Source organism: Halichoerus grypus, chromosome 5, assembly GCF_964656455.1.
Source record: "Halichoerus grypus chromosome 5, mHalGry1.hap1.1, whole genome shotgun sequence".
NCBI lineage: Eukaryota > Metazoa > Chordata > Mammalia > Carnivora > Phocidae > Halichoerus > Halichoerus grypus.
In genome coordinates, this window is record NC_135716.1 from 25353852 (window position 1) to 25380514 (window position 26663).

At 34.1% G+C, this 26663-nt stretch overlaps 1 protein-coding gene across 6 annotated transcripts in view; it reads left to right on the forward strand.

The window, feature by feature from the left end:
- CSMD3 (CUB and Sushi multiple domains 3) overlaps positions 1-26663 on the forward strand; it is a 1190044-nt gene that overhangs the window by 281915 nt on the left and 881466 nt on the right. For all 6 annotated transcript variants that reach the window (XM_078072078.1, XM_078072080.1, XM_078072079.1 and 3 more), the window contains exon 4: positions 9889-10083. In XM_078072078.1, the coding sequence (XP_077928204.1) occupies positions 9889-10083 (195 nt within the window). The remainder of the gene's footprint in view (positions 1-9888; positions 10084-26663) is intronic.

Genomic DNA, 26663 nt, shown 5'->3' on the forward strand with positions numbered 1-26663 from the left:
AAAAAAAAAAAAAAAAAAAAAGAAGGCTTATCAGAGTCTCTTAGTTTCTTAGTCAAAGGACGGAGGGCAGCCCCGGGGCCAAGATGAGATAAATCGTGTTGCATCCCTGCTCAGTATTGCTTCAGATTACTCCAGGGTAGTCCCAATTAAAAAGAGAATGAGAGAGATGTAAAGCAGGTTGCGGGCAGGTGGAGAGTGGTCACTGGCACATGAAAATAACTGGAAACAAACCAGTTCCTAATAAGTTTTTGGAGGGAGTTTTAGCCAATAAATCCCAGAAGTCATCTTCAAGTCCCTTTGATTGTTCAGTTCTTAAGGCAATTTTCAAGTACCAAACCTGCATTGGCAGATGCAAGATATAAGCCCTATGTACTCCTAAGGAGACTCTGCTCTCCCATACCCACTTCAAATTTTGCCACAGAGAATGTGAACAATAAAGAACTATTCAACAGGAAAGGCCAGGGGACAGCGGAAGACACAGGACAAAGGAATGTCATCTGAAGAACAGTACCAGCGTCTTCCAGGGTGGGAGGATCTTCATAATGCCTGTCTAATATGTTCCATTTATTTTCATGACCATTGACTGTGGAATATTTCCTTTTCTTCCCTTATCCACACAGGGACATTTATTTTGACCATCCCTTTTCTGCTCTAACAGGTACTGATCCATGCGAAACTAGAATTGACCTTATTGGGGGTAAAAAAAAAAGGCTATGCTTTTCCCAGAAACTTTGGAATGTGAATAGGATGTAGTAATGAGAAGGGGCTTTGTCAGTAAAGGAAAGGGAGGGAAAATTTCTTTCTCCCAGTGTCCTCTGTTTGAATTCAATGTTTCTGGAAATCCAATTCTACCAAGTTTATGTAAGGCCCAAGCAAATGATTGAGCAGGAAGATGGAAGAAATCTTGAGTCCCTGAAGACCTGAGGGCAGAGTCTGATCCTTCTTAGGCTCGACCAGTCAGAGTCACATAGAGGAATAACTGCTGTCTAGTTTAGCCATTTCATTATGGGGCCTTTTGGGCTACATTAGCATAACATTGACCCCAAGACAGATAACTTAAAGGCTCTCAAAAGTGTGACCCTAAGATTCTTTTCTTAAGTTTCATTCTGTGTTTCCTCATATGTATGGCATTCCACTTAGACCATTTATTTTGCATATGACCCTTGACCATATCTTGTACATATCTCTTTCTTGCCTTTATTCATATGATTTATTTGACTCTTGACTCCTTTCCAACTAAAATCCTTCTCCTTTATTTCATACAGTATTCTTCCTTTTGTATAAATATATAATAGGTAACTTTTAAAAATTCAGCTACGGAGTCCATTTTATTATTTAATTGCCAGAAGGTCATACTATACATGTTTTATGTTTCCAATTGAGTTATAAGTTCCAAAAGACAGGCACAGTGTCCTATTTTTTTATATCCCTTTGACATTTATACTTCAGGCTTCAGTAATTATTTGGTGATTGATTGATTGCTAAAACACAGTGGCATCTCTCACTCATATTGGATGAATATGTAATCCAGTAAATTATCCATAATCAGCTTAACACATCTTTTTAAAGAATTAAATTATCCAAAAGTCTTAATACAGATACTTGTCCCAGTTCTGTCATAGGAGAGGAGAGTCTATTCATATTTTTCTATTATTCTGAATCAATTTCTCAAATGCTACTCATATAGATGCAGCGTCATTCCATTTTTAGAAACTTTAAAGTGAGGATGGCTGCTAATATGCTTCCATTCTATATTTTTATTTCTTTTGCTTTGTTAAAATTCTGGTAGTTACACAGGCTATAGCTGGGTTTAAATAATAATAATTTTTTTTATATGTGTCATGACGTTTCCACCCACCTATTTTAATACATTGGTAGTTAGTTTACAAAATAAAAATACAGTATTGTTTTTCATCAGTTTAGGTGGTAAAATTTGTATTGTAAAACAAAAAACAAAAAAACACAGATATTTGAAATTGAAAGGATGTTAATTGCCTCTTATTCACAGATCCAAAGTCCATATCCAGCAACTGCTAGTCTTGGATATTGTGCAGTGGATTTTCTCCATTGTATCTGACCATTATCCTTGATTTGACTCTGAAAACTTTTACGTATGTTACCTTTGGGCCCTATACACCAATATCAAAACAGAATGATGTTACCTAGACAACATAAATTGTTATGTTTGGTTTTACACTGTTTTACTGCTTCACACTTCCTTCCCTTGGAAGTATAATCAGCCCACCCAAGGATTTACTTTAATTAAAAAAAATACTGACAATAGATTTTTCTTCTGTTGCTGTTTAAAATGCATTGTAATCCGTGTGCGTTCTCCCCTCATCCCAGCCAAATCAATGTAGTAATCTGTTTTCTTAGGCAGATGAACTGAGACAGTGTTGGTTTCCTCTCAGTTCTTCTCCAGCAGTCAATAGTTTGTTTGAATCTTTTTCATTAAGTTAATAACGATAAAAAATAATGAGTATTCGTCCTTTTGGTTGTCAAATCTGAACCTCTTTGAAGCTTCAGGATAACTTTTACAATGGCAAATGTGGCCTAATGTTTGCTCCATTTCCAGAATCCCAGTGAGGACTGTGGCATGACCAGCAGCTTAGGAAATATGCTCATGCTTAAGAACTGGTTTATAGAAGTTAATGAATTTTTCATAAAAAAACCAGATTTAAATGGCACAATTATATAATTTGATCTATAAAATCACATGCAGCCATTGTGGCCCAGTGCTTATTATGACACAAGCTTAGTTCATGATGTGCCTATAGCTAGCTCTCTTCTAGTCTACTGGTTCCACTCTATTTTGTCTCTAGACATTTACTCCTACAAAGTCTGTGTGATGATCATCTTATGTTTTTCTATTAGAGGAAATAACTCAATTAACTGAGCAATCCTTTTTTTGCTTGTCAACAGCATACCACAAAATGTGCTAAATTCTTAATACATAAAGATGAATTAGAGCCCTTATTCTCAAGATGCTCACAGTCTAGTGAGGAAGCAAATTAAAAAAAAAAAAAATCATTCAGTCATATATATGGAAGTAAAAGTTCATGGAACAGGATAGGTGCAATAGCTGATTCAAAATATTCACAAAATGTTTGCTCATCCAGTCTCTAAGTGAATTCTCAAATGACACCATTTATATCCAATGTGAATAAAATGGTTTGGTATCTTTAATAAAAGCATATTTTGTACCAATAAAAAAGTTGGAAAATATATTATTTGGTTAAGTGCTTTTGAAGTCTCAGGATGAGAGGTACTAGGTGGTTCAACTTGATGTTACGTTCCCCTAAATTATTTTTTTCCCCTAAATTATTTTTAATCATCTGGGAAATAAAACCTGAGATTAATTTTCTGTAAGAAGTACAAACAACCTGATTTTACTTCCCTTAGTAGATATAATTTTACAGTGTTTTAAAGCATTGTTAATTGATCTCAGCAGGATCATGCTTCATTTATTTGACTGAATAATTATGCAATTCTGTAGTCATGGTATCCGTTATCCTTTCATTCGATTTTCATTCCAGTTTTCAAGGTCAGGTTTTCTTCTTGATATTTTGCTAAATATCTTGCCTTTCACAATTAACTATGTGCTCCTAACAAATTGGGGATTTTTTAAAAGCCAAGGTTATCGTAAAGTGTTTATTAGTATAAATCACTCCTCTTTTTTTAAATTGCCTAGTAGAGTTTTACTGAATTTCTCCAAGGAAAATATGATAAAAACTCTCTTCTCTTATAATCCTTGATATACACTCTCTTTCAAGATTTAAATTTTTTTCAAAAGTATTTGAAACTTTGTTTTTTAACTTATCTGGACTTTGTTAGGATGCAAGACATCAGATATCTTTTTATAATCACTGTGCTTCATATATGATACTAACTAATAGATGAAAGAATTAATGGATCAGTGACACCCATAAGGAAGCTTTGTGAATTTGGTTGTACAAATATCCTACCCGGAGTTGAATTACACCTTGAAATTCATTTATGACCTAGAGAGGAGTAATTGAATTTTACCTTTGACTAAATTACTGTTTTTTGACTAATTTTTAAGACATCAGGAATGATCTAATGTAGTTAATTAGCATTTATTGAAGACAGCCCTACCTCTAGTAGATCATAACCTAATCACACCTAATTTAGATGTCTCAAATGCAAAATTGATTATAATAAAAATAAACCTGCAATTTGTTGAGCTAATAATACCTGCCATGTATTGTGTGCTTGCTCAGCATATAAATGACTTCCATATATTGTTTTATATAGTCATATTAACAACCTTATAAAGTTGATATTATTATATACAAATAGTATACATACAGTATTCTTGCCTCTCATCTTTTTAAAATTAATTTTCATGGTCCTATTTACCAATTAATCATCTTCAAGATTGAATTACTATTCAATTAGTAAACTCACAAAGTACAAATCATACATACTTATGAAAATCTCTGCTCATATGTACATTTAGAATAGATTTCAGTTATTCACTCTGAATCATTCCCTTCTCTAGAGCTTATAGTATCTACTTCAAAAACATTTAATGACAGAAATAGTTCCTTTTTCTAATCACGAACCTATGCATTGGTTATGTATTCACTACATGAACCTGTCTTTGGCCAGCCCTTTTGGAATACTTTTTCCAATTCAGTTTATACCCTACCACACCCATAAAACCTTGCCAAATCTAATAACTATTACAGTATTTTGATTCTCACATTTCCAAATCTTAAATCTACTTAACTCTCTCTCTCTTTTTTTTAATCCAGCTCACTCCTTATCCTATTTCAGATCTCAGATTAAACCTGACTTTAGGGGGCGCCTGGGTGGCTCAGTTCGTTAAGCGACTGCCTTCGGCTCAGGTCATGATCCTGGAGTCCCTGGATCGAGTCCCACATCGGGCTCCCTGCTCGGCAGGGAATCTGCTTCTCTCTCTGACCCTAACCCCTCTCATGCGCTCTCTCTCATTCTCTCTCTCAAATAAATAAATAAAATCTTTAAAAAACAAAAAACAAAAAACAAACAAAAAAAAACCTGACTTTAGGAGGAAATTCTTCTCAGACCTCCTCTTAATCAAGACTAAGTTTTCTTAATTACATACTTTCATTATACTTGTATGCTTCCTTTATCCTGCTTGTCATATTCTAATTAATGTTATGTAATTACTTTTTTATTGACTTCGTCAATACCAAGTTGATAAATTCCATGAGGGCAGGACCATGTTTGTCATATGCAAAGCTATATCCTCAGAGTACTGTCCATATTAGCTGCTTAATAAACACTTGTGAAATGAGTATCTGTTTTTCATGGACAACAACATGCAATTGTGAAATAATCTAAGGCTTTTTTTTTTTAACATTAGAGACATCTAGGCTTGAGCTACAAATCTATCTATTATTTGGGTGACTTTGGGAAAGTTACTTAATCTGAGTCTCAGTTTCTCTTCTGTACAACAGGGAAAATCATATATGGCATTGGGTAATTTGTGAGATGTAAGTGGGAATATAAATGCCTAAGTGCCTAGAAAAGAGGATGACTCACAGCTGATCTCAACAATTAAGGCTATTAACTTTTTCAAATTGTAAACTCAGAAGGCAAGGGAGGTGGTGTTAACCATAACCCTCAAGAGCTTCTGATGAATAAGTTAGTTACTAAATAATATATAGTTATATTTCCTTTCAACTAATATAGAAGAGTGTCAATAACTTCCTACCTCCATTTGGATTTTTTTTTATCTTGGATCTTCCTCAAGTAATTTTTTGCTTTATCAATAATCCCATACACTTTAGCATGGTTTATGTTGCCAAAATGCCTTCATATTCTTTGCTGATAATTTTAATATCTCTGAGAAGAGAGGATAAATAAAATACATAAAATACATATATTTCTAGCAAAAACCAGATGAAGTTTAATTTGACTCCATCATTTGGACAGAGCAGTAAACTTATATAAAGGGTCTCTGACGTTTTTGGAAACATTTTTTGAGTGTAAAATCTTCAGACTTGTTTTTCAGTAATTTTCTCAATTCACCAAACTACTTGAATATTTCTTTTTTTTTTTTTGGTAAGATTTTATGTATTTATTTGAGAGAGAGAGCAAGCTAGAGAAAGAGCACAAATGGGGGAAGGGGGAGGAGGCAGAGGGAGAAGCAGGCTCCCTGCTGAGCTGGGAGCCAGATGTGGGACTCAATCTAGCACCCCGGGATCATGACCTGAGCCAAGGCAGATGCTTAACCAACTGAGCCACCCAGACGAACCCTTGATTGTTTCTTTTTTTTTTAATTTTTTTTTTAAAGATTTTATTTATTTATTTGACAGAGAGAGACACAGTGAGAGAGGGAACACAAGCAGGGGGAGTGGGAAAGGGAGAAGCAGGCTTCCTGCGGAGCAGGGAGCCTGATGCAAGGCTCGATCCCAGGACTCTGGGATCATGACCTGAGCTGAAGGCAGACGCTTAACGACTGAGCCACCCAGGTGCCCCTAGTATTTCTGTTTTATCCACAAACACAATCTCATGGCACAGATCCCAAGAATAAATTCAAATAAGGCTGCAGTACAATTTTTGCTTTAAAAAATTGATCAGTACTCAAACAATAGTATCATGACAATAACTTTAAAGTACTCTCTCCAGAACACTCCAATCCCATTTTTTAATCTTTGCTTTATGGAATAGCAGATGAGAATATGTCAGGTTCTATAACTGTTTTATTTTAATCACTGAAACTTTTCAGTATGTATTTTAGTGTCATTTTTTGGTGAAAGATGATAACTGAGTCTGGTAATTTTGCCTTTTGGATGTAATTATTTGCTTCAGGAACACAGGGAAGTGATAAGCAGGGTGTTGTTATCTTGTAGATACATTTGGTGAATTAACATGAAAATTCTTTATTGCTTAAATATCTATTTTCCTTAAGAATGATTTTATAATAAAATCACCACTTATTGTAAATACCATGTATATTAATGATTAGTTTATAATCTGCTTTACTGAACATGGTAGACTGTGTCTTTATTTTCCCCTGCAATTCACTCTTGATAGCTGGTAGAAACAATGCCTAAAAATTAGTCTAACTTAGCTAGTTCTAGACTGTCATATTAATTAATGAATTAATTTAAAAAGTTCAAATATGAAGCACTATTTTTTAAAAAATCAAGACTAAAAAGTGAATCAGAATATAGCATTTTTTGGTGGTGGGTTATATAATTCTTTCAGTTAATAACACATCTTTGGCTCTTTGTCTTAAAATGGACATAGCTTAGGGACAAGTCCCAAATTAAAGGGTTGGGAGAGGACAAAAAATGGAATCCATGCACAGTGGCTATAGAATTGGTATCTCTTAAATCTGAATGTGAAACATCTTTATAACTGTCTTCATGGGTTACTCAGTCTATAGAGAATGATGGGTAGTTCTTATTTATGAAAGTCAAAAAACAAGGGCAATCCAAAGTAGGAATTTCCTGAAGGTGAGAACCAGGTATGTTTTAGAATTTTTCTTTTTTGAGTTTTATTTTGAAACAGTCTGACTTCTTATCTGTCTGTTGACTTAGAAATAAATCAGCCACAAGGCAGGCAATAGATTAGGTAATGTATTAAGGTTCCAACAGGTGTTGTTATTCATTCATTGACTCACTTCCTATGTTTTCCATTTTTGCTTTAGATACTTTGTTCTGGGTAATGTTTATTCATTTAAATCAAAGTTAAATCTGAGTATAAGAACTATTTAGAGTTTTCTTCTCTCTTTCCCTTCATTCCTCCACCTAACTGCTTCCTGTGAAATGATTTGAAAACTGCTTTTTCTCCTAGATATATAACTTTATGATAATTGAAGTCTTGACCTTAATTATTTTTTAGGAGGTGAGAGGGAAAGGAGTGGATTGATTCTAAGGCCACAAGTAGTAGTTTCATTAAAAGAATTTCCTTTGTTATTACTATATTCAAGGGATTGAATGCTAATTCATTTTATCAAAACTTACTAACCTCACCATCTCTTGCAGCAAACATCTCATCTTCCAATGAAATGAATTTTCCAAAAGAAAAAAAAATTCAAAATAAACTGTACATTTCAAAAGTACTTTTAAAGAATTACTCAAAATTCACGGATAATAAATATGTCTTAAATTTTGCTGAAAATGAACTTATATGCCTTGGAGAAGTGAAATATTAGAGATCATTAACCTTGTCTACTGATATTTACAGTATTTTACAGATATTAGTTTATGCTGTATCTTTAAATGCAGAGGAAGCTTAAGGAAATTGCCTGTTATTTATAGAAACCATTGATACGTAATTAATATTAGTCAAGTTTTTTTTTTTTACTGCTTTAGGTTTCATACTCTAAAGTAATTGTCCTAAACTAAAAGTAAATGCTTTATTTCTCATATATGTAACTCAAGTTCTATATATCCTCAATATATTTTTCACTGATTAAACTGACTTCATTTGAAATTTATCACTATTTTTTTCCTTCACTATCTTTGAAACGTTTATACAGAAAAAATCATGTTCATTTAGGAAACACTCCCAAAAGTACTATAAACCTATTATGGGTAAAAATACAAAATTTCAGCTCCGTATACACTTCTTATTTATAAATGGCCATTGTTTTTGTGAAATTACCTCTCTATATTGATACTTACTGTCATTGATATTTTCCACATTATAGTGGCTTATAGGTATTTGGCTTAATATTAAATAACATTGCATGGATCTTACTACATAAATGGGATGAATATCAAGGCAAAATGGAAACATACTTCATTTTTGTGTTGCAGTGGTTTTTTAGCTTTTTATTTTGTAATACTTTCAGACTTTCAGTTCCGTTGTGAAAATAGTAGAGTTCCCCTATACTCATCCAGCTTCCCATAATACTAGCTACTTATGTAACCATAGCATAACTGTCAAAAGTAGGAAATTAACATTTGTATAATACCATTAACTAAACTGTTGCCTACTCAAACTTGAATACCTTTTAGCTCAGTAATTTATTAGTTTGAATTTGTATTGACAATTTTTACAGTACGAAGTAATATAAAGATGATAGAAAATTTAGAAAATAATATTGGGAAAAATAATTCTTTCTTAACCTCATTAAGTTCTGTAAGTTTTGCTATTTCTATAGATTTTCTTTCCATTTCTTTTCATTTACAGTGAAATTGGATTTTTCTCTGAAATGAATATTATTTTTAAAAAATCCCTTACATTTGTATCCTTGTATACTTTTAGTATTAACTAATAAAATAAGGCAATATGTACAATATCCTAACATATCAATCTATTTAAAACTTCACAACTGTATGTACTTCTTATCATTATATTTTCAGGTTAAACAAATTGGGAATTCTAGCCCAATCTCTCCAACTTCAAAAATATTTCCATTTCATTACTGCACTATATTTTTCTTATTTAAGTGGGAAAAAAATTTCCACCCAAAATGTATACATATGTTGTCAGAGAAATGCTTCTGGTTTAGAGTTAAGCAGATGGATCAAAGTAATAGGAGCATATTAATGAAACTTGATTTGCTTATTACTATGTTAGTAGAATGTAACTTTGAAGAAGTCATGTAAATGGTATTACTCTTAGCTTTATGTCTGTAAAATAGGAGTAATGTTGATTTTTAAAATTGCTAGAAAGATTAAATAATATAAAACATTTAAATTTTTCTAATACAAAGAATGAAACCTAATACCTTTTTGGTAAAATTTAGTTCCTTTCCCATACTTCTGTGTTACATGTTTTGAGAAGGAAGACGTTTACTTTTATTGTGACACTTTTTGAAAGGAAAAGAGACATTTGTATCTGCATATACTTTTTAAAATCTAAAACATTAAAATATGTATTAAAATAACTGTAAATTCTCCTTTTCTCCCCCTTTTATAGAATTGCAGAGTAGCTCTTGTGGAAACCCAGGAGTTCCACCCAAAGGTGTATTATATGGTACACGGTTTGACGTTGGGGACAAGATCCGCTACAGCTGCGTAACTGGGTATATTCTTGACGGCCACCCTCAGCTCACCTGTGTGGCCAGTTCAGTGAATACAGCCTCATGGGATTTTCCTGTTCCCATCTGCAGAGGTAAAGAAAAAATATTTATTTTTATGCTGATTGAATATTTGTTTGACACGATGAAAACATTTTAAAAGTAAGAGTTGTACTCTAACAGTATATTTGCAAAATATGTTTGGCATTTCGTGCTTATTCCTTTTATAAAATTTGAAGATTAAAAGAAATATATATTTTGGTGTATATGTATACTACATGACTGTATACATATACTACATGACAAGTTTAGAAAAAATGCTTGTCAAAACAAGACAACATTACTTGCGAAATGAAACAGTACAGTGTATCTCTGTATACGTATTTATGCATTGGTCATAAATGTGTCTTTGTATTTATATTAGAAAAACATGAAAGTTATGATGTTTAGAAATTTAATTAGTCTGTCAAAGTCATAATTTCATTTACATTTTGAAGTATTGACTGAATCTGTGAATCTTTTAAAGATGTCTGGTGGAAGACTTAGCTTGGGAATTTGTGAAATAAGAATGCTATATAGTTTATTTAATTGATACTGATAAAGATTATTTGTATTATGGAGAAAACAATAATACTCGAAAGTGGACAAAGTTTCAGAGTACAGTGCCTGAAAGATAGGACATGTTCAATGGAAGCTGAATTCATGGATGAATCTTGCCCACAGAAATTTTAGAGACCTTTATCGTTTTCTGTGAGCTTACTTTTCTAACAAAGAGAAAGATAAATGAGTTGTATCTCTTTTACCTTTTGGCATTTGCTTCCTGAGTGAATGGGAGGTAGGAATGTCCAAGTGCTGATCTCAGTTACTTTGTATCTTCCTCTCCAACATGTGGCTCAAGTACATGCAGGAAAGTCCCTTGAAAATCAGAACAGCTGGCTTCTTATCTCTGCTTTGACAATGGCCATGGGAGTGACTTCTGGCAAATCATATCAACTCTTTGAGATTCATTTATCTCACTTAACCAATGAGAGAGAAAACAACAACCACGTCTATTCCATTTGTTGTCAAGATGTTGCTGAAAAAAAAAAAAAAAAGATTAAGGAAGAAAACCTATACCTGCCACTTAATAAAATATCTGCCATGCTTGGCATTCTTTCAGTGTTGCTAGCTACCTTTGCTGTTACCGCAGCTTCTACTCACTGCTGCTTTGACTGCTGCTATTTCTGACTATTAGCTACCATTTATTTGAACACTTATAACACACTTGGATGCTATAGCATACTAAGTAATTTATAATTATAGTCACTTTTAAATTTCATAACAAGACAACACTGAAGTGCAAAAATTTTGGAATAACTGCTCAAGTTTACTCAGTAAATGTCAAGAACTATAAAGAGGCAGATTTTTACTCAACTTGCAAGTTAACAAATTTCTCTGCTACAGTTTCTTGGGTGATGAGAGAAGACCCCAGTTTTTTAGGTCAGAAACAGAGGAGAGTTTATTATTCACAGAAGTGTCACCAGCCAGAATATTAACATTTGTGCCAGTTCTCTAAGCCCTAATTTTCATAGACTGATATGAGGAGTATGAGGTACCTGCACACATCGTAGGTGTTATTATAGGAGAAGAACCATGAGCCTAGGGAAATGGAATCCTTTGTAAATGAGCATGTCTGCCCTTTGCTGTGGAGGGCACCCCTATCTCTATCCCCCCAAGTTTATAGGCAAACTTGCCCTTTACTCTGGTGGAAGACACTGTCCTCTGAGACTATTTGTTGTATGAACATCTTTGAAAAGATAGTTTAGTACAAAGAGCAGAAGGACAGTTGGAATCTCTGCTTACAAGATGTGAAGAAATATCAGGGTCCATGGAGAAATTTCTCTCAATTTGGGGGGTGGTGTGGGGATGCTAGATTTGAACCCATCCCGTTTAGTTACAAAGCCTAAGCTCTTATCCTTTTGACACTTGACCAAAATAATTTGCATCTATCTTCAGAAGTATTTTATTATAAGAAAAGAAATGGAGTTTTACACTTGAATCAGTCAAAAGACTATAATCTCTTTCAAAGCATAAAACTTCCAAAATCAAAAGGACTTACTAAAGTTCATAAAACCAAGAAGCATTTTTAAAAGATTTCAGTGGAGCACTACCAATACTACCTGAATGTTACATCCTGTTGGGTTCTTTCTTCATCTCAGTTCAGATAAGAATCTTTGGAACCAAGATAAGGATGTGCCCCTTATTGACTAGGGCCTTTGAGCAAAAAGTATATTAATTTTGGAAACTATTTTTTAGCTCTAATAGGATGAAGAGATAGAAATACGAACATCGCCCTAAAACCAATACTTCTATCTTGTCATTGCAGTTTTGTTTGTTTTCCCAGAATGTGTACTCTATTTCTCACCCCGATATTTCTTCAGGCTTATTTCCTTTGACTTCCATTTTAACCTCTATGATTTTTATCTATCAAAAAAAATGATACCCACTATTTTTGGAAATTCTGCCTGCTCAACTTCAATCTGCCAAGCTTACCTTTTCTTCTCTTTAACAGTGATACCAGTGAATAAACTTACTCATTCACTCATCTATTTATTAGGGCCATATCCTGTGTAAAGCATTATTTTGTGTACTGAAAATCAAAAGATGATTAAAAAACAGGTCTTGCCTTTAAGAAGGCAGTTCTAGTGGCTCTGATCATTATGTAATCAGCTAATTACAATAATGTGTGATAATTGCTTTGATATCAGTATCTGTAGAGTGTTAGGCACCTTGATAAGGATGAGCTTAATTTCTCTGTTGAGTGGAAGAAATTTCAGGTAGGGACAACACTTTAAGAGAAGATTTCACAAAGGACTGGCTAAAAATAAAAACTGTATGGAGCAAGAATATTTTCAATGAGGCAATAATTTTCTTTCCTAGCCTTAAAAATAGTTCTGGTGCGTTACTAATATTCACTGGCTAAAGGTAGAGTCTATGAAGTCAGACTTCATAGAGCACATGATCTAATTTTCTAAGGAACAATTTATCTCCCATTAACCATTTTTTTTAAACTTAATAGGGGAATAGAGTATTTGGATTTTGTGTGGTTGTCAAAAGAACAGATAGACTATTTAGACCATGGCCTCCCTCCTCTGCTCTTTGCCACTTGATAGCATACAGATTCTTTAATTTATAACTTTGCAGGGGGCTGATAACCCTGTAATGATCTGTTTATTGCTTTCCCTGGAGTTTACATAGTGTCTCTCCTTGTTGAAACCCTTGCTTTTAGAGAGTTCTTCCGATGCTTCCTAACAATGATGGTTTAATTAAGAAAAACGAATGCCATATCAACCTAGAGGGTATGGTGCAAGGGTTTTTGTGTTTGTTCACAAGCAGGATGAATTTTATCAACACCATCTGCTAGTATTTGAAAAAGACAACTAACTGCCTGGTGCTGGGCTACACAATATTCTATAAAAAGTGAAAGTGAATTCCTATGCTGTAAGTCTAGTTTGGAAATGCCTGGGACACGTACCTTTTCTGCACTCCCTCCTTTGATAGACATTTCTATGACATTTATTCCCAGTGAGTTGTGATGTGGCCCCAGAGTCCTTCGCAACTCAGTGCTCCCAACATTCCTTACTAATTAAGAGCAGTTGGCAGACAAGGTAAAATGGATATGCTATTCCTAAATTAAACGTTCTAAAATTCATAATGATATTCTATATTCAGAATGGCATTTTGATATACACACCCCAGGGCAAACTAATAAAACTGTTTGTAAAAGTTACACATAAATTATAGTATTTTAAATGAACCTAAACCTCGGTCTACAAAAAGTCAAATCATTTGATGGAAGAATTAACCTATTAAGATGTGAGTCATCAATCATAGATTATTTAAGGTTGTACTAGGATGAATTCTAGATTAATTAAAGAAAAATTTAAAAGGGTGTTATATTTAAAAATAGGTATTACATTTTTTTGATGGTTTGAGTATATTTATAGCCCAAAGTAAAGATCTTAGACTCCATAGAGGTTTCAGGGAAAGCAATGATCAATGAAGGGATATGATGTTGTCAAATGTTGACAGAGTTTATTTTGATCTGACAGGTGAGATTCTTTTGGGGGAAGGCTTCTATGTTAGTGATGTAGATGTCATATAGTCAATTGGTGCCATTGGACCTGAACCAAATATTTGACAGGACAGATAAGCAAAAGGGCTAATGAGGGAACTGTCACTTCTGACAAAGTAAAAGAAATTGCCATTAGCTACATTAGCAATGAGGAATGAGAAGGATCTTCCAAGTTTTATTCTTGGGAATAAGAATGCTTTCCATGACAATGTGGTAAAGAAAACAGTTGATGGAAAGAAGAGCAGCAGCTTGTTTTGTCAGAATATAGCTTTATTCTCCTACTTGAAGCCTTGCTCAAAATGTGTTACTAAAGCATGGAATTGGGAAGAGCAATTAGAGGTAATAGTTGGAGAAGGGGACAGAGGAGGGAAGGCTTAGCCAGATGTTTCTATATGTAAATTATACCAAAGCCTTCCAAGGAAATAGTGATTTCAGATGAAGGTTAGAAGTAAAACAAACAGCCAAAAACAAATAAACAAACAAACAAGCAACAAAACTGAAAACAACAAGTAGTAGTGTTGAAAAGAAGTAATGCTTGTAAAGGATATATTGTGAAGCTAGTGGAAGGATATTCATTGTGTTTATATGTTCCCTTGCTCAGTACTCTGGAAACCATCTCAAAAAGCTATTAGAAAACAGAAAATGCCATTTATTCTGTGCATTTGCCCTGATTACACACTTATGCATGTGTAAATGCTGAGATATGATATTCAGAAATATGATGCTAATTAATAATAGGTCTGGTTATTGATAAAACCTAAGTATAAAAATAATTAAATATGAAAACTGGAAAATATTTTATTGAATTGAGAACAAAACACATAAATAACTCAGTGACATGCTTCTGTTCATTTCCATATAGTGCTTAAACATAATACTGAGCTGCAAATTGAAAAATGAAAATATTTTCTAATATGAGATTTTCTATGCTAGATCAAAACAGAGTCCAGTGTTTTTTTTTTTTAATTCCCTGTAACATTACTTTTTAAGATTTTTTCTTTTGAAGCTAAAATCTTTAGTCTCCCTTTTTAACATTTGAAAACCTAATAAATTTCCTTCTTTTTTTCCTAAATCCATTCCCAAAGGAAAGAACGTTTTATTGTAACTCCCTGAATCATAGAAAGAATAGTGTTAGTGATAAATTGTTCTATGCAAAAGAAAAAAAAAATAAATTCACTGTTGAATATCAAAATGTCATGGGCCACACCATGCATTAAGTATTCTTTTTGAAAATTGGGGCTTTTATGGTTTAATTTAGCTGATTCCCAAAGATGTTATTGTATTGTATTGTATTGTATTTCATTATTGATTGACTGATTGATTTAGAGAGCATGCACACATGAGCAGTGGGGGGTGGAGGGGCAGAGGGAGAAGGTGAAAGAGAATTGTAAGCAGCCTCCACGCCCAGTGCAGAGCCTGAGTGGGGCTCCATCTCATGACCCTGAGATCATGACCTAAGCCAAAATCAAGAGTCAGTTGCTTAACCGACTGAGCCACCCGGTGACCCCTCCAAAGATGTTATTTTAAAATATTATCTCAGGAAATATTTTAGCAGACCTAGTTTCTCCACCACACTTGCCATTATTATCTGAGCAACATTATTTGGGAACCACATCTTGCTTTCATTAGCACTATCATTTCACCTAAAGGAGTCTGGTCCCTTTGTGTGAACTGCTCTATTAGACAGTCATGAGGAAAACATTTTTAGTATGCCTTTTAATAAACAAGGAAGTTAAGCATGTATTACGTGGTAATGGGCTTATACTAGTACCTCAAAGACTGTCAAACCACAGGGAAAGATTTGCAAGTGTCCAGGTCACTTGCTGCTTCCTCTCTCCCTGGAAAATGTAGGCTATTCCATCAATGATCAGGCCAAGAGTCAGTCGCCCTCTCATGTACCCTAATCTTGTTCTGAAAAGTCCATTTGTGTGATAAAGTGCTGAAAATGCCCTGATTAAAGTATCTAGCATGATGGAGCAAAGGACATGCGATTTGTCTTTGAGGGCATAAGATCTGCGAGCTGATTTCCCATCCTACTATGTATTACCTGAGTGTGTTGTTTCTTATGTCAGAAATTGAAAACATTTTTACCTATTTTAGGAGCCTGTGAATGTTAAAGAGATTAACTTAAATGAGGTAATATTTAAAAATATTTGTGTAATGCCTAGCACATAGAAGTTACTAGAAATCTGCAAGTTGGTTTCAAATACATTTTAAAAAAGTAATTTAAAAAATAATAGAGACATAATAGCTGTCACTTGTGTTATAGATATGTTCAGTATATTTAAAAATATCTGTTGACAGTTCAACTTGTGCTTACAGCTCTGATATAATGCAGAATACTTTTTAAGATAACGGTAAAAATCTCTGTAAAGAGTGGACTCTGGACTGATAAAAGCCTTGGTTTGCTTTACATCTCTGCCACCGAGAAGGAATAGAAACTTTAAAACTAGATATTTAGTTTTTCAGGTCTTAGTTTTCTCATATGTTTAATAGGGGAAGTCCTCACTACTTTACAGCATTATGATGAGGATCATATCAGGGAACATATATAACATACCTAATCTATAATAATCAGCAAGTAGCAATTTCCTTATTTCTGTCATCATCATCAAAACAGGTATTTGAAAACTGGTAACACCAGAGAATGGACATATCTAGAAACATATAGGAAGTGGAATTCATTTTTATCAGAGTTGCAGTGGTTAAGGGGAATTTTAAGCCCCATATTAACCCAGAAAATTAGGCTGGGATCCGCAAGTAATGTATATACATCAGTGGTGAAAATGTTTCTCAAGGGCAGCAGCATTTCTGAGGCATTCATTTCTGGAAGTTCTCACGTGTGATGTATATTCAATAACTAAACTGATATATATATTAAGAAGTCATTCTTCACAGGCCACAATGCTAAGTGCAGTGATGGATGAAACAGCCCAGGCCTCGTAAAACTCATAATCTATTGAATACGGGATCTTTTATTTGGAAGATGATCTATATGGTGACCTGGAAAAGATAGAATGGCATTCTTGTGTAAGCAATAGGTGCTGGCCTTCTATGTGTTTCTGATATTTAGAGAAGAAAATCAGGGTCTTGTATTCTTACCATATAATTGTCCTGTTTCCTGCTGCAACTAACAGTAAGCCATGACTTTAACATTCAACTCACGTATTATTTTCCCCATATGGTATTTGTGTGTTGTGTCTTTCTCCATTCAGGAAGCTGTTTTTCTCTCTTTCCAACCCTGTATAAGATAACTCAAACATTTTGTGGCTTTACTCAATTGTCCAAGTTTTTGTTTCTTCATCTGTCATTCTTAATATAAACTAATTTATGTTCTTTGACAACAAAGAGACAGTCATTAGAACTGTATTTTTTTACATTATAGGTTATTTTTTAAAAAATATTTTATTTATTTATTTGACAGAGACACAGTGAGAGAGGGAACACAAGCAGGGGGAGCGGGAGAGGGAGAAGCAGGCTTCCCGCGGAGCAGGGTGCCCGATGCGGGGCTCGATCCCAGGACCCTGGGATCATGACCTGAGCTGAAGGCAGACGCTTAATGACTGAGCCACCCAGGCACCCCTACATTATAGGTTATGATAATATATTGTTAATTTGCAGTAGTTTGATTCTTTTTCTTTAATGGAATGATTTCCATTTCTTTCTCTTTCTGTATGATTCTTAGAAAAATGCCAACAATGTGTATTTTGAAAATCAAAGTAAAAAGTGAGTTTCCTTTTCATATGACTGAGTCTTCAGATGTTTATGCGTATTTGCTAGAATTTTGAGCCATACACTTCCACGGAAGTTTTGTTTACTTGGAGTTTTTGTCTACTTGTTTTGACAAACAACAATTTAAAATAGTCGAAGTGAAAGATCTAAATTATTTGGGGAAAGTGTATATTTTTGAAGAAGCTACATCAAATAGTTTCATAATATTGCTCCCAAAATAAAAACAGAATTTTAAAAACATTAAGCAGTACTCCTTTCCAACACTTATCTACATTTCAAAACATGTAGAAAGATAGAAAATTATATTATCTTGGTGTCTGCAAAGAATTCACATGATTATATGGGATCATAACTTAAAGAAAAAATAATAGAGTGTGCTTAACCAAATAGACTGTTCCATGCATAAGAACCTTGGGAAAAGCAATCCTATAATGTCATACTAGGATTTAAGCTCAGTGAACCACAGTGATGGCAATTTGGTATTCTGTTGCTCTTTGTAAAGCTACCTCAACTCAAAAGTTAAGGCAAAATAATTTTGGATAAAGGAGGAAAGGGAATGGGAGCCCACCAAAGACACTGAATTATGCCATAGGACACATTTTAGCAGACTAGCTTTATATGAAAATTCTCTGGTTTTTGAGCTAAGAAACCCCAGTAATAAGAATTTTTATAAAGTCACTCTGGAAGGGCACTTCACACATTTTTGGTCTTCAGCTCTGTCTCCTTTACAGTTTTATCAGTCACTCACTGTCTTAGTAAGTTAAGCGTATGCCTGGTTGAGCCATTCAATGATGAAAGATCTTCCATACAATTAATAATGGAGAACAAAATGCAATGCTGAAATTTGAATGCCTTCAAAAACTCTACTTTTTTGATCTATTGCTTTAATGTGCTTAAAATCTAAAATTTTTCTATAGTCACTTTCCTTAGGCTTTTCCCAAATATAAATCTGACTCAATAGAAGAGAAATAATTTTATTTTTACTATATAAATCTTAACTATGTAAAACTAGTATTGAGTATCTTAAATTTTGAGGGATTCTTGAAAAAATAAGTATTTTGTCTATTATTTTTGTCCTCATATTTATATCACTAATTTCTTGTGTCTTGACCAATGCAATTTTCTCTTATTTCCTGATCCTTGTGTTTGAACTTATCATAGCATTCAAACTAAGTTAAAATATTAAGGTCATTTATTTATACTTGTATTTAGTTTTTAACTAATAAAAATCAATGCAGCATTAAAAACATGATACACATAGCAAACAAAATAAATTAAATGTAAATAAGGATAGCTATGTTAAGAGAAAATAACGGAGGAGTGAGATGAAACCAAGAGCAAGTTTAATATACAAAAATCATTCTTACGTATTTGTTAGAATCAGCATTGTTTGATTTTAATCCCTCTGGGAAACTAAATAGATTGGGGAACCTTGATTACCTCATAGTCTCACAAAGTAAAAGCAAACAATCTGTGATGGAAAACCAAACTTTCAAAGTAGAGTAAGAAACTTCGTATGCAGTACATCATAAGGAAAGTATAGTGTAATTTAATGATCCATGTCCTTTACAATATCTGTAAATTTGTACTCAGAGAAAGAACTTTCAAGGGTTGCATCACATTTTTTTTCTGTTATAAAATGAGGCTTTGCTATTGAAAAGATCAAGGACTGTATTCCTAGAATCAAAACACACATGCCTGATATCACTGCCCGATATGAGTGATCTACAAACCTATCTAGATTTAGTTCTAACCAAATTTTTTTCTTATTTTCAAAATTTGAATCTCTTTGTTACTTTATAAATTTGGAATTTGGCCACTGAGAACAGAGCCAAAAACATGATGTTTCTGCATTAATATAATCTTAATTTTCTTTAAATTTTGTCATTGAATAGGTGCTTAATTTCCAAAATAATTTAGTTTTATATTTACACCTTTTACACAGAAAATTCAGTATAATTTTTAAAGACTTCATGCTTAGCATTAATTTGTAAGTACTTACTTATACTGTATCAATTATTCCAGAATTTCTGAAAATGTTGTATGATTGCAATCTCATAACCTTTTCTAAAATGGCTCTTGATGCTGAATTTTTTTATCTACAGTTTAAAATGCTGATTCTAAACAATGGTAATGAGGTCATTGTTAATTGCATATTTAGAATATTATCACATTACAAAGTATCATGCCTCAATTAAAATATTGTACATGTTATTGCTATGTCCCTAAGTTTCATTCAAAACACATAATTTGATGGTTGAAATAATAATAAGACATGGAAATTATAGCAACATATTATCATATTAAAGGTGAGATAACATCTTTGTATTTATATTCACTTAACAAATGCCTATTGATTGACAATGATGGAAAAAAGATACACAACAGTTGCTGATTTTAGAGATCTTATAATGTCTAGGATGTATGCATAAATAACTACATAGTATAATATAGATAGCCTCTTCTACTGCATCTCCCAAGAAAGATTCAAATAATAGGTACAAATAATATGTAGAGGCAGTTGAGGATTTGTGTTGGTGAAAAATTAATCTTGATGGAGACTTGAAAAATAAGTGATAATATGATAATATATTGTACTGTTTCCTTTTTATCTCATAACATTTAATGAACACTTTTTTTGGGTCAGAGAGTTTTGAAATCTACATGTAATAACCCATTTAATCTTCATACTTATTCTTTACAGAATGATTACTATCTGGTTCTCCATTATATAGCTAGGGAAACTAAAGCACAATGTGATTAAGAAAATTTCTCAAGATTGCATAGCTAGTAAAAGGCAGAGCTAGGATTTGAATTCAAGCAATTTGGCTCCAATACCATTTTCTTAACCTCTGTACTATACTCTCTTCCCCACTGTCTTGATTTTAAAACTTTTTCTTTCCACTTCTTCTTTAATTTTAGCCGATGTAATTGCTTAACACTTTCATTAAATTAAGTCTAACCAACCACAACTAAAAAGTCTTCGTTTTATAACAACCTACTGTGTTGAGCTACTGCCTTATCCCTCTACTCATGTCAACTAAACATTTATTAATAATAGCCTTTCCTTGTTTCTCTGCTCTTTACTGAACACTTTTTTAAGCTTTCAAGCTGTTTCAATGGTAAAAATAGAGACAGCACTTTCCAGGGCTAGGGAGCAAATGTATTTAGTCGTATAAAATGTGCATAGTAGCTGTGGTGATGTAACACATCATTTGGGGAGACTAAAAATGAGTTGGCTTTGGCTAGTGGAGACAGATGTAGAGAGGAGAGATTACAATTTCAACTGAGAACATTGGTCAAAATCATCTTTTGGAGCATTTTGAAGTCAGACTAAAGAGCTTGAAACTTATCCTCTAGGCAGGTGTAAGCCATTAAGTATATTTGAAAGTGTGATGTCAAGCATTTTTTTTTTTTTTTGACAAGATAGCAACTGCTATTCATGTAAAATTATCCATCATAAGTGAGAGACCATCAACAACGGGCAGAAGGTTTGTGTCCTCCATTTTGCACACACAAAAATATTTGCACAGAAGTGGAAGATAGCTGAGAGAAGTTTCTATGTTACATCTGTCTTGTTTAGGATGCTGCAACAGACTGGTTGGCTTATAAACAACATACATTTATTTCTCACAGTTCTGGTAGCTGGGAAGTCTAAGATTAAGGCAGTGGTAAATTTCCACATATGAATTTTTGGGAGACACATACATTCGGTCTATGCCACCATCTGAACAGTAATAACACAGCTAATATTAATTCCTTATCATGTTCTAAGGATATATCTAAGCATTATTGTATATGAATTATCTCATTTTACCTTATAAAAACATACCAATTGGGGCACCGGGGTGGCTCAGTCAGTTAAGCGTCTGCCTTCGGCTCAGGTCATGATCCCAAGGTCCTGGGATGGAGCCCCACATCAGGGTCCCTGCTCAGTGGGAAGCCTGCTTCTCCCTCTCCCTCTGCCTGCCTGCCTGCCTGCCTACTTGTGATCTCTCTCTGTCAAATAAATAAATAAAAATCTTTAAAAAAAATACCAATTAATCACAAATATCTCATTTCAAGTATCCACTGAGGCAAGTGGAGGTTAAAAAAACTTGCCAAAGTTCACACTGGTATAGTGATTAAAACCTAGTAAACTAGAACCATTTTCTGTAGCACCTTGATAAGATTCTAGAACCTGTGTAACTTTCCAATGATGATTAAGTTTTTCTATGCACAATACTCTGGTTATTGAAAGGAGGACTATCCTGATCACTTGTGAATGGCGAGCGAATCCATCGTCACTGACTTAGACAAATCAGGATTCATTACCTGGGGCATCTGTAAGTGCTCAGAGGATAGGCTAAGATTTACACTAGCAACAACAACAACAACAAAAAATTGAGTTGCCATTGATATATAGCTTAGTAACTAGTAAACATTTAGTTAGGAACATGCTACAGTTAGCCCTGGGGCATGTTATCAGAAAGACCATCTTTAAATTTTTTTGGATACTATCTTTCCTTTCCCAAAAGTTTTAGCATCTTCAGTAGATGGTCTGTTTTAATTCAACATCTATGCTCTGAACAGAGCATATTATTGTTAAATCAAATTGCAGATACTTTCTTTAAAGATAGAGGATTTCTAGGTCAGAGACTAAAGGATATTATGTGGTATGTGGGGGTAGATTATTTTATTTTTTAGATTTTTATTTATTTATTTGACCGAGAGAGTCACAGCAAGAGAGGGGACACAAGCAGGGGGAGTGGGAGAAGGAGAAGCAGGCTTCCCGTGGAGTAGGGAGCCTGATGCTGGGCTCGATCCCTGGACCCTGGGATCATGACCTGAGCCCAAGGCAGATGCTTAATGAATGAACCACCCAGGTGCCCCGGGGGTAGATTATTTCATGGGGACATTGATTTCCTTCTTTAGCAATCCCCCATAATCTCAAAGGGAAAGTATTCAGTTATATGGGAATAATTTATTTTCCTGAATCCTTCTAAAGTTTAACTAAACTTAATGTTATATTAACAAAGTGGATATTACAAGTTATGGTCCTTTTTTTTACAGGCTATTGATACACAAGGTCCAGGGAAAGTTAGTTTCATTCAAGGTAATGACATTCTTCTATCAACTGTCAGAATTTAGAATTCTTCCTGAACTACTCATATAATCCATGTATGGGGCAGGTGTTTAAAATGCAATTAAAGGGACACCTGGGTGGCTCAGTCGTTAAGCATCTGCCTTCAGCTCAGGTCATGATCCCAGGGTCCTGGGATGGAGCCCCGCTTTGGACTCCCTGATCAGCAGGAAGTCTGCTTCTCCCTCTCCCACTTCCACTGCTTGTGTTCCCCCTCTCGCTGTGTCTCTCTCTCAAATAAATAAATAAAATCTTAAAATAAATAAAAAAATAAAATTCAATTAAAGATGGAAAAGGAATAAAGAAAAAATAGGAAAGAAAATGTAAAAACACTTCATATATTGCTATATGACTGAAAACGTTGTATATGTTAGCCATTCATGTTTGTTGGATTCAACATTAAAAAATATATCACTATCACTTGCACTCTTCTAGCTGAATCAATGGAAATGATCTAAAATGCATCAATGAGCAATTTATTATTGAAGATATGTTAAACCACCTTGCTGAGTTTTTTCTGGATGATCATAGAAAAAAATTGAGTAAGACTGTTTCTCATGTTTTTACAAGTTGTTATTCCCCAAATTATTTCCCAGTAAAACTTGTTATCAAATAACATGGATGAATAGTTGAAAGTATTTGACTCTATAACTTTAAAGAATATTTATTCTATGAGTTTGTGTTTTTTAGAAAAATCAAGATATCACTTTCACTTACAATTATTTACAAATGTGTTAATGACCGTCATTTCTCCACTCTCTAATATGTGGCTTTTTTAGTGTTGTCTGCTGAGTACTAGTGTGTTTTGATTAGCTGATAGGAGGTGAAGTTTCCATTCTATAATATTTTGACATAGCACTTTGCAGGAATGGTGGGAAGAGGGCACTTCCATTGTTTTTCATCATTTGAACAATAATGCAATCAGTTTATATCCCACAACGTTAATCAAGTGACCTTTGAATGTATTTTCTATTATTTTGTAGGAACAAATTATTAGTGAGGAGTAGTTTAATCACTAATGAGAACCTCAGTCTGTTTCATTGACTTTTCTTAATTAAATTTAGTTTAACTCCTTCTACCCTCATGGATAATTCAGCTCAATAGAGATATTATAATGGACTTCTTTGGAGATGTTTGAGATCAAGTGACTGTAGTTTAGGAAAAAAAGTAAAGGCTTAAGAATTATTAAGAAGTCATGAGTGTTTTTCATCTTATTTAATATATAAAATTTGACTAATAGGGCTTGTATCAGTTAGAACAGGCTAGGTCACATGGCAATAACCAATAACCCTACACTTTCAGTATCTTCATAAAATGAAGGTTAAATTTTTTCTCAGTCTACCTATCCAATGCAAGTGATGGGTGAGCTCTGCATGCCACAGTCACTAGCTAACTCAGGGTTATAGAGGCCACATCTCAGGACCTTTTTCCATAACTGCTATGGCAGGAAAAAAAAAAAAAGTACAACCAGGTACTATATCTTAACATTTTGGTCAGGAAATGCCACAGGGTACATCCATTTTTATTTCATTGGCTGAAACACGTACCATGACTATAAATATTTCTAAAGTGGTAGAGAAGTACAAGCCCACCACAAGGCCACAAGAAATAGGATATTTGTAAACATTCATAATATGTACCACATGGTTTTAAGGAACAGGTATTGTATCTGGAGTTCCTATCCAGGGCACCCCCGTTTCTTAGCTAAGAACCATTGATATTGGCTAACGGGCTAAGAGATCTCAAAGACAAATAATAGGAAAACTATTTAGAAAATCTTGCACATTTTGAGATCATCTGGCACCACCTTCCTTATTTTCCTCCATTATTCTTTTCTTTCCTAAATATGGTGAGAAAAAGATTATTACTCCAAATTCCAGAAATAGTTTAGCTATTAATTTTTTATCAAATTTGCCCATTAAAAATTTTATACATATATATAAATAATTTTAAAGATATATTTATTTATTTTAGAGAGAGAGAGCACAAAGGGAGGGGCAGAGGGAGAGGGAGAGAGAGAACCCATCAAACTCCACACTGAGCACAGAGCCCAGTGGGGGACTCAATCCCACCACCCATGAGATCATGACCTGAGCCAAAATCACAAGTTGGAGGCTTAACCAACTGAGCCACCCAGGCACCCCAACACATATATATCTTATATATGCACATATTTATAACCAAAATGTTTTCTGATCATAATAATATATGCTGTGTCCAAAGTGGATGGTTATAAAGACCCTTAAGCTTAGGGATAGGCTCTTTGACTTTTTTTTTTTTTAAAGATTTTATTTATTTATTTGACAGAGAGAGACACAGCGAGAGAGGGAACACAAGCAGCGGGAGTGGGAGAGGGAGAAGCAGACTTCCCACCGAGCAGGTTGCCCGATGCGGGGCTCGATCCCAGGACCCTGGGATCATGACCTGAGCCGCAGGCAGATGCTTAACGACTGAGCCACCCAGGCGCCCTGGCTCTTTGACTTTTGAAAACTGTGAGCTCAGAGTCAGCTTAAGTGATGGAATTCAACTTTATGTTCTCCTTCATCATTTCATCTCTTTCATCATTTAATATATAGAGGAACAACCTTCCTTATCATACATGTGGTTCACAAATATTTCCGTCTCTTTTTCCTGCCCCTCTGCTCATTGTTGAATCAGTAATGTCAGCCTTTCTTTCTGGTGACATCTGCTGATTGCTTTTTATTCCTCCCCACCCCCCCCCCTTCTTTTTTGGTCTGGAAATGTTGGTATCGTGTAAGTTTAGTGCAGACCTGACTTATTCAGTCATAATTTTCAGCACGCTTAGTGGTGATAGCAATATATTTTTTCTGCCCTAGATGTTTATGAACAAATACTTTTTTGTGTGAAGTTCCACCCCTCCTTTCCCTACTACTTATGTTTGGAAATGATTTCAAAAGTCTTCATCATGAAAGGTGATTTATAAATATATTCTAAAGAATTGCATTTTCCCAGGAACCTCACTAGAGGCGGAAATGTTATGGTTTAAAATTCAGAACAATGCTTTATTTAGCATTATAACTTTTCAGAGAATAGCATAAATTTGATTTCTTTGCCTTTCTCTATGAGGTAGCCATTTTTACAGCTGTCACAAAATTAGATTTAAATTCAGCATAGGGAAGTTATGTATTCAGAGAGCTGTGCTTATAATACATATCTCATCCTCTGAAAATTTAACTACCTCTGCATTTTGAGCATCTATTTCTGAAATGCTGAATGCGAGCTTAGAAAGCATCTGAAAGGCACCAATGTTTTCTTCAACTCCATCAATTTCTAATGTGTTTAGTGTAAAGTTTTTGAAGAAAATACATCTAAGGATCTTTAAGTATTAACAATACGTAAAGCTGTTTAAAAAGTTAATTATTTTGGCATAAATGAACTGCACCAGATAAAAACTGATACTGTAGCACAGATAAATTTCCCAGATTTTTATTTACCTTTGAAGGAATTGAAAAGATTAAAAAAAATGTCATAACTATGAAGGTTTTAAGATTTTGCCTTACTGAGAACTAACAAGTTAGCCTGCCACAGTGTCACATACACTGGCAAAAGACAAGAGTTTCCTTGGTCAGAGACAAAGGACTTCATTAATCAAAGCACAGTAAACACCATGAGCTTCATAGTTAAATCAGTTTTCCTTGCATGAGTTGTCTTGTGAGTACCACAAGGCATTGTGAAACACTACAGGA